Genomic DNA, 9,609 nt, shown 5'->3' on the forward strand with positions numbered 1-9,609 from the left:
CCTACACAGGGTGGATATTTCCTTTATCAGTCATCCAAATGAAAGATACATCTTGAAATAAAAAAATCAAGGACTGAGTTGTAGGTCTTTATTAAGAGGTACAGGCAATTCAATGGCTGGACTCAGAAGCTTTCAGACATGCACTAGGGAGGTAGTCGCTAAATTAAGTAGATGGGATTGGCAAAACAAAATAAAATGCAACACCTCTGTGTGTATTTTGCTGATTGACATACTAAATACATGTGTGCATGTGCCAATATTGTAATATATCATGTCTATGGTAGAACCTACAGATATACACAATCATTTTCTGTCATGTCCTGCGTGACAAGGGCAGTGAGAGAATAAGAAGGGGCGGTGAAGGGTTAAAAAAGAAAAGAAACTGCAGCCAAGAGTTAAATGAGAGGGGGGCCAAGGGTCTCCAGCCTCACAGGACTGAGAGCCCCGAATCAGGCCAACACGCAGCTTTTATTTCTCTACATACCTAGAAGTAGCATTGTTGTCTCCACAGTCTATGAGTCTCATTCCTGAGAATTTGCTCATGTCAGATTACCCATGCCTGCAAGCTGCTACTACCAAAAGTCCGCCTGCAACGATCAGACAAATACTCTGCCTTCACACACCCATAAGCATACAATCCCAGGGAGATAAGATTATTATGCTGAGGACAGATACTATCACATCGTCAGGTCACTTCCCAAGCAGGTTGCAAGAAGGAATGTAGCTACAGAGGTAGAAGACCTCCAGTCTCTTTGGGGGCGGCTGAGGACCTATGCCCACCTCCATCAGCGCCGAGATTTCTCCTGATTGCCCCCTTGCGACTGTGCCTGTCTTAGGCTGTTTCTTCCTCGAGGAATCTTACCCGTCATTGGCTAACCAGCCATCTTTTGGGGCCAAATAGCATGGTGTATGAGCAGTGTCTGCAAAAGGGTCAGTTTAGGGGTAAGCGCGGGTGGACAGATGGCTGGACAGCTGCATGGCAACAATTTTCAAAGGAAGATATAACAATAGATGCAAAGAGGTTCTGATATTTTCTTTCCTCACGTAGTAGATTATTTTTGGTATCCCTTGAGTGTTATTCACTGTTCTTTGGAGATTTCTGCACTCACGGGTAACCTGAGGGTAGACTAGGGATTGATGCTGCCACATGGTGACCCTCGCATGGCCAGAAAGCTGCCTACTGATGCTTACTGCCTCCTGGAAGATGGCCTGGGCTGTGGGTTTGGAAAATCACCACATTTGGTGGGCTGGTGTCACATGAAACTCTGTATTCTCATCCCTGTCTGCCACCCTGAGTTTCTCATTAAACTTTACAACCAGCTTTTTACCTCTGCTCTATGGAGTTAAAGAAGAGTTGTGTGTACAAATTGCCCTCAATAATTCAAAAGGTAGATAGAAACAGAGGTTCTTATTCATATATTTATCGATTTATTTGATAAATATTTATGGATCACTTACTATACCAAGTCCTATTCCAAGAGTTGCAAATTAGCCAGGAATAAGGCCTTTGAAAATGTCTGCCTTCTGGGAGCTTACATTATGGTGGCAGGAAAAGCACTCCAGGAAAGGGAGGGGGAGCAACAAAGCCAGAGGCTATGACAGGGACATGCTCTGCGTGTTGAGGAAACAACAGAGAAACCACTGTGGCCGCAGCAATGTGAGCCTAAGTAAGCAGAAGACTTGAGGTCAGAGATTAAAAGGTGGAGGTGTGGAGGTGTGGGGTCACAGATTGTATCGGCCCAAGTGTCCACTATAAAAATTTCAGCTTTTATTAACTGTGAGGGATTTAGAAAACCATTGGCGAATTTTCAGCAGCCAAGTGACATCATCTGAAGGCATTTTAACTGGATCATTCAGGCTGCTGGGTTTAGAAAAGACTAGGGCAAGGGCGGTGTTCAAGGGCAGAAGCATGAAAAACCATCAAAATTCTACTATAAGACATTAAATTAAAATAATGCAAATGAGAGATAATGTTGACCTGAACCACACTGATAGTTGTGGTCGAATGCTGTATGCATTTTGGAAGCAGTGCACTCATGTTTTCCTAACTGATTAGATGTGGACTTTGAGCAATAAGGAAGTCAAGGAAGATGGAAAGACTCGACTTGGGCAACATGAAGCATGGACTTACCTGTTCTTTAAGTAAGAAAGGCAACACCAGTGCAATGTCAGGAGGTCAGTTTAAACATGCTAAATGTGAGACACCTATAGAATCTCTAGGCAACTGGATATACCAGTCTGGAGTTCAGGAGAGGAGACCAGACTGAAACTCCCAGTTTTGGAGTTGATAGCACATAGATGGTATTGAAAGCTATGGCACTGAATGAGATCACCCAGAAGGGAATATGAATAGGGGAAGAAATTGCCGCGTCCAGCGCGGCTAGTCGAACGGGCCGGAGTGGGGGCGATGGAGTATTAAGAAAAGGCAGGCCGGCCGAGTGGCGCGATGGTTAAGAACTGGCTTGGGACACCAGAGGGCCCTGGTTCGGATCCCACATGTGAGGGCCAGTGACACTGCCCTCCACAGCTAAGATGCTGAACAACAGCTCAACCTGGAGCTGGGCTGCCCGTAGGCTGCAGCTCCTGTGGCAGTGGGTTGCCATGGGCTACTGTGTGTAGCCAGCAGCCAGCATGAGCGGCCAGCAGCCTCTGTGAGTGGCCGTCCAGAAGCCGGCGACTGATCGGCCTTGCCTGGGAAGAGCGCGATGATGGTGCCAACTTGGGCCAGTGAAGCAACGTCCTCCACAACTAGACTGAAAAACAAAACGACAGCAACTTGTCTGTTCCCCTTCCCCCAATTCCCCAGCGCTGTTCCCATCCCCCAATTCCCCAATAAAAAAATATTTAAAAAAAAAAGAAAAAGAAAAAGAAAAGGCAGACGAAGAAGTACTTGAAAGCACTTGAAAGCGGGGGCTAGGTGGACAGCTGTCTCCTGAAGGGAGGAGAGTGACCCAGTCCAGCAGCCGTGGTTTACTTACATAGCCTTACTTATGCCGGGGCAAGGAAGGGGAGGAAATGGCCTTGGGCAGAGGATGTTCTGTGCATCAGCTGCAGGATGTTTGCAACCAATGTTGCAACAAATGTCTCGGACCCAGGATGTTTTATCACCAGTGTACTGAAACCACCTCTGTATGCTGAGATGCTGTGTCAGCCTTGCAAAAACACAGCCAGAGAGTGTGCCTTGCACCAGCCTCTCCTTTACAGCTCCAGAAGGTGGTCTTGGTCTCCGGCAAGAAATAAAATCATTCTGGATGCATTTTGTAGTTAGTGTTGACAGGATTTAGTGGCAGTTTAAATGTAGGTGTAAAAGATAAGATTCAAGGATGACTCCAAGGATTTTGGAGAAAAAAATGAGGTTATTGATGGACTGATTCTAGAGCTCTCCTATACTGGAGATGAAGAGGAATCAGCAAACTAGCCTGAGAAGAAAAGTTTAGAAAGGAAGGAATCAAACCAGGGAAGTGTGATGTCTTAGAGTCCAAGTGAAGAAAGTGTTTCCAGGAGCAAGCAAGTGTCCTTGAACCCTGTGTCAAGTGCTACTGGGTTAATATGAAAACTGAGAAATGACAGTGGGTTTCACATGGAGATGATGCTCAATTGAACTTAAAGTAACGTCAATTGAGATAGTTGTGAACAAAGGGTAATGATGGGAATTGCTTTAAGTAAGAACAGAGGAAGGAAAATTGTAGCGAGAGATTATAAGGTTATAGACAACTACAAGGAGTTTTGCTGTAAAGGAGAGAAAGGAGGCACTGGTTGCAGGGGCAGTGTGGTCAATATTTTTGTTTGTTTTTAGGATGGACAAATACTAGCATGTATTTATGCTAATAAGAATTAGTCAACAGGAGAGGACTTTAAAGACACACAGAAAGCAGGGCAGAGGAGGTTGCTGAAGCAGCGTCCATGGATAGGCTACAGAAGATGGGGTCTAGTACACACGGGAAGTTCTGGCCTTTGATAGAAACATGGACATATGGATATGAGCAGGAGAGAAGGTAAAATATTTGTTGGCAAGGTATAGATAGGTGGGGCCTGGGAGCCTGTAAAATTTCTCTCTGGATTAATTCTCTTTTCTCAGTGGACGAGGAAACCAGGTCATGAGCCAATAATGAGTTTGAAAAAAGACATGAAATGGTCAAGGAAAGTTGCAGGAGACCAGCTCCCTTAGGCCCAGGGATTCCCTCAGGTGGAGGCGGAGTCGGCGAGGAAAAAAAGCGTAGAGACACAGGAGCGCTTTTTCAAGAAGAGAAGTGTCTCACTTTATTTTACAGCATGCCCCTTTTTATACTGGGCAGTTTAACCATTGTTCCATTAGTATCAGGGTTTTACTTCCTCATAATTCTTATGCTCCAGGGTACAGCTATACCTTTTCTATGCTAAAAACTAACTTATCCCAACTACGCCCAAATCCCTCCACCTACAATGACTGTGACCAAGGCCTGAGCATCTACATAATCGCCCAAAGGATGGTTACCATGACTACCCAACAATTATTCTAAAAACTATTGTCTAAGCAGGATCTCAAGATTTACAGGGTGTGTACTTTGACCTTTACTAAGAGACTAGTAGTGTGACTAAAATTACCTTTAGTGTATAAAATATAATTATTGTGATATTTCTATCAGAAGGGGTGTAAGATCTTCGTCCTACTGGGGGACATCCAAAGGGGAATTTAAATTCTTTAAGATATAAAGCAGTATCTGTTTCTCAGTCAGAGCTTCAGAATTTGTCACAATTGCAGTGTGGTTGGCCATGTCAGATACTGAGGCGCAGACGGCTCCCGGCAGAAAGTGTGTGAATGGATCAGAAAAATATCTAAGGGTTGCTGGGAAGTATACCCCTCCACTTCAGGTGGATTTCTATGACCTGAAAGTGACACGAGAAAGTATGGCTTTGTTTTTTTCTTTAGTCACATTCAGTGGCTCAGAGCAGACAAGTTTAGGTGGGAGTTTTCAATTTAATTAGCACTGTGGTTTAGACAGACAGTAAGCAAAGTAATGGGGGCAAAGGTATTGACGTTCTATGCATGGGAGTGATGAAATGATTAATTGGGGAATTTAATGTAGTTAAGCTGGTATGTCAGGTCAGAGTGGGGTGGTCAAGGTCAGTGAAAGGTGGCAGAATTAATGGATTGACTGTAGGTACACAGAGCTGGAAGCAGTTTTGGAGTTTTGTGATGAGAGAAAGTAAGCTGTAATATGAAAGATGGTGTTCAAAAGTGGGTTTGAACTGTGATTATGGCAGAAATCTCAGTAATTTTTAGAGACAGGTTGTATCATGCGAATGATGTTGGCAGAGACTGGGGGTAGGCTGGAAGGTAAGATCACTGGGGAAGATCCTTTCCTACCTCGAGGAAGGTAAATCTTACAATAGTTTGCAAGAGTTCAAGCCACTAGTGATGCTGGATGATTTGTGCCGGGATTCATGGTCTCATAGCACCGAACAATGGAGATAAAGCCCAGAGAGGCGAAGTTTGCAGTAATGGACAGTTTATTAAAGAGATACAGCTGTCTAAAATAGAGTGAGCATCCAAAACTGGAGTGCCTGCTGACTAGCGGGGAGGCTTCTGTTTATATGCTTTTCCGAGCCTATTTGGGTAGAAAACTGGCGCCTGCCAGTTAGATTTGTTTCCTTGGCCGGTTCAGCCTGGCGGAGGCTTTTTAGGATAGTTTTAGTTGCCTCAGGGTGTAATGGATGTCTCTGGTCTGGTAGGAGTAAATTGTCTCAAGGCTGTGGCTTTTTGGGTCAGGGCTGAGGCCTTGGAGATATGTTTATCTTTTGTTCATTCTACCAGAGAATTCCTAACTGCCTAATTGTTACACAAACTAACCTGTTCTACTAAGTCTACCCTTGAAGGAGGAGGAGCTATTCATGAGAAAGTTGTAGGGTTTCCACCCCAAGGCTCACGATCTAATAGAAGACTGCGTGTGGCAGTCAGTTTAAGATCTTAAGTGAGAATCTGATCTGTGCTTCCCTGGTACTGGGTCCCAACCGCAGCTGTTCCAGGACCTGGGCGTTGCCAGGCAACAAAGGCTGGTGTGTCACAGCCCATTTCCAGTCCTTGGCCCACTCCCTGTCTCTGGCCGACTACCAATCTCTGGCTGCTTTGTCTCTGGGACTGGGGCGTGACTTTGGCCAGAGGGGCTGCGAGCCAGGGGTGAAGGGGGGTGAGGGCGTTGGAGGGGCGTGTGGGGCGGTTAGGAGCATCGCCATGAAGAAGCTTTGCACTTGCGGGAAAAGGGTGGATGAGCCCCACAGCCCCTGTTCACACCTGCGCATAGACCCAGCCAGTACCGGAACCTCCGCCCATGCGGGCTGCAACCTTCCAGATAAGGATTGAAAAAAACTTTATAAAGCTGCCGCAGCTGGGGATTTGGAGAAGGTGAAGGAGTACCTTCAGCTCAAGACTTAACGACGTAAACATTCAGGACAGAAAATACAGGTGACCAGAGTGGAAAGGCAGCGTGGCAGGGACGCTGGGGCCACTGGGTCTTCTAACTGGAAACAGGACCTGTCTGGGCTGCCGGACTGGTGATCACACTGGGTTTCCCATAGCAGAGAGACTTGGTAGCCACTGGCACAGGCTTACCCCCCACCCCCCTTTCAGCTTTCCTGGGTATTTGAGGGCACTTGTGTCCTCTCTGGTTCTCTCCATCCCTCCCACTGCCTGAATCTCCACTGGCACTCCACCCTTTCCCCATCCTGCTATTTTCGCCTCCCCCTCTATAGAGTATCTTGTCCCCAGCCACCTAAGATTTACCATATTACTAATGTATTGATAGGAAATGAGTAGAGGTGACCCACCAGAACANCCCACTCACTCTTTGGTAACCACTAAACTATTGTCTGTGTCTACACAAAATGTTTTATATCCTAATATTGATTATTAGACGGTCTATTGTTTGTGGCTTATAACTTCATGACTTGCTCATCTACTACCTCATTTGTAACTAAAGTTTATATATATATATATATATATATATATATATACATACATATATCTCATTAGATAACATTTGTGATTACATATAAAAAATTTAGGGTCTGTATTAATAGTAGCCAATCATACTAATAGGAGAGAGCTAACAGAAGTCAAGTCTGGTTTGAAAACTATTCCTTCTCTATCTACATACATTCCAAACAAGATGATCTTTATGAGAATAATGCTCAGTTCCCATGTTGATCCCCAATTGTTTTAGAAAATGGAAACTAACTTTTATACTTGGATACTGATACATGGATGCATTTGAATGACTCCTTCCTGAGAGACTTACGTCCTTTAGATTCAGAGAATCCTATTGAAACTTGAAAATTATGGCAGCCTTTGCTAAAATTGAGGCAGAGACACAAGTTACAATGAAGATTTTCATTATTTTGACTAATTCATGACTTGAGTGGCCAACCTTAGTAGTGGGACTCTAAGAAAAGCAGTCCCCCACTGTGCTTGGGAAAGATGACATAGAACTTTCATAGCCAGACGCAGGTGAATACATAGGACATAGCTTTCAGGAGACCATCTGGGAGCAGAGAAAGGAGACCGACTCTCTTCTTGCAACACTGTGAATCTGAGGGCTTCAGCTGGGTCCTATTAGCAGTTCTTAGATTGGGACCCTTAGGGTCCCACTTGCCTCACCCTAGTCCCAGCCTTAATTTGTGGGCAAGAACAACAGAGTTCTCAAAGGGACTGTAGTATGAAGGTCTGGGTGATGATTTGGGCTCCACACAAAGTTCTGGCTGAATTAGGAGAATGCTTTGGAAACAAAGGTGAGCACTTCAGTGTGAACTAAAAGAGCTGGAGTCCACGGGGGGTTCACGATGAAAGGTCTGGGCCAGCACTTATGAGTAATTTAACTTTCCCTACTAATTCGAATGGTCCCAGTCATCAAGTACTAATTCTCATATACATTTGGGTATGTTTCTAGGCTTTCTATTCTATTTCATTCATTTGACCATTCTGCCAGCAAAACAATATTTAATTAGTGGAAATGTATAAATCTCGACCTTTTTCTAAAACTTTTCTTAACATCATCATAACAGTATACCAGAATGACCTCACAAATAATTCTAATTTTTGAAATCTTGATTATTTTGATTTGGTATAGGAAGTTATTAAAATAATAAGGGAAGGTCACATATTTCAGATAAATGAGTCTCCTTGTTCAAGAACATTGAGCACCTCTCCACTCCAAAGGTTTTTCTAAGATTCCCTAGTAAAGCATCTATCATCTATCTCTATCCATCTATCTATCTATCTATCTATCTATCTATCTATCTATCTATCTATCTATCTATCTATCATCTGAAGTATGTTTATTAAGACAACGAGATCTACATTCCTATTAGAATGGCCAAAATCCTGAACACTGATAACATCAAGTGCTGGTGAGGATGTGAAGCAATGTGAATTTTCCTCCTTCATTGTTGGTGGGAATGCAAAATGATACAGCCACTTTGGAAGACAGTTTGGAGATTTCTTACAAAATTAAACATACTCTGATCATACAATACAGGAATCACATGCTTTGGAATTTACCAAAAAAAGTTGAAAACTTACGTCCACACAAAAACTTGCACCTCGATGTTTATAGCAGCTTTATTCATAATTGCCCAAACTTGGAAGCAACCAAGATGTCTTTCAGTGAGTGAATAAACTATGGTATACTAAAAAGAAATCCACTATCAAGCCATGAAAAGACAGAGAGGAACCACCAGTGTGGGTGTGTAAATGGACCAGTGAACTATTTACTACACAACAATATCAATCTCAGTAAACTTTTCATGAAATATATGTACAGCAGGCATTTCCAATGACTAAACTAGCATTTAATAATCATTATGGTAAATGACACTTTGAAAGATCATCTAGTATAATTGCCATTATTCAGAAATGCTTTACATTAAAGAGAAAGAGGGAAACCTAAATTGGCACTTAGTACTGATACTTTCATTTTACTTTTCTCAACATACACAGCCCAGAAGTAGCCAGGAATTGTCTATAATGAGAAGGGTCCTGAGAAATGGGAGTAAATGTCCCAATAGAGCTCAATTCACTTTTGATGGATAGATGACTGAAAGAATTAATAGATAAATGCACTTGGAGAACTCCCTATTTTAAAAGGAAACATAAGAAAAGTGATCATTTTGATGTTGGAATAACATCTTGTAATGTTGCTATTATTAATTTTCAGTGCTCACAATGAGGACCTAATTCTAGTCTTGGTAACATTGATAGGACACAGAGAAACATATTCCTCAATTTGGAAAAGGAATGATCAACTTTCAATTAATACAGAGAAACTATTCTAACAAGAGAGAGATCATCTTTGGTTTGTGAGAGTTCTATTCCTGCAGTTCCCCGGGACAGTTCCCTTACACTAAACTTTTATGAGAGTTTTGCAAAAAAATTAATGTTAATTGTAGAAATAGGAAAACTGATGAGGAAAGAGGAAAGGAAAATAAATAAATGTGAAAACTATAAATAAATGGGAATAGTAACCACTTATAAATTTAAACACACAGACTTCCCTGTCACATTCATTTAGAGATTTTTTCCCCTTTATAAGTCATGCTTGAATCCTCTAAGGATTGATGTTAATGATTATTCTTTCT

At 42.7% G+C, this 9,609-nt stretch overlaps 1 protein-coding gene across 1 annotated transcript in view; it reads left to right on the plus strand.

Annotated features, from left to right (window-relative positions):
- Positions 1–6,211: 6,211 nt before the first annotated feature.
- ANKRD7 (ankyrin repeat domain 7) overlaps positions 6,212–9,609 on the plus strand; it is a gene marked incomplete at its 3' end in the record, with an annotated part of 14,091 nt that continues 10,693 nt past the window's right edge. Inside the window, 2 exon segments of the mRNA XM_019634039.1 lie at positions 6,212–6,409; positions 6,411–6,442. Coding sequence (XP_019489584.1) covers positions 6,212–6,409; positions 6,411–6,442 — 230 coding nt within the window.

The sequence above is a fragment of the Hipposideros armiger genome, unplaced genomic scaffold (assembly GCF_001890085.2).
Source record: "Hipposideros armiger isolate ML-2016 unplaced genomic scaffold, ASM189008v1 scaffold_1483, whole genome shotgun sequence".
Lineage (NCBI taxonomy): Eukaryota > Metazoa > Chordata > Mammalia > Chiroptera > Hipposideridae > Hipposideros > Hipposideros armiger.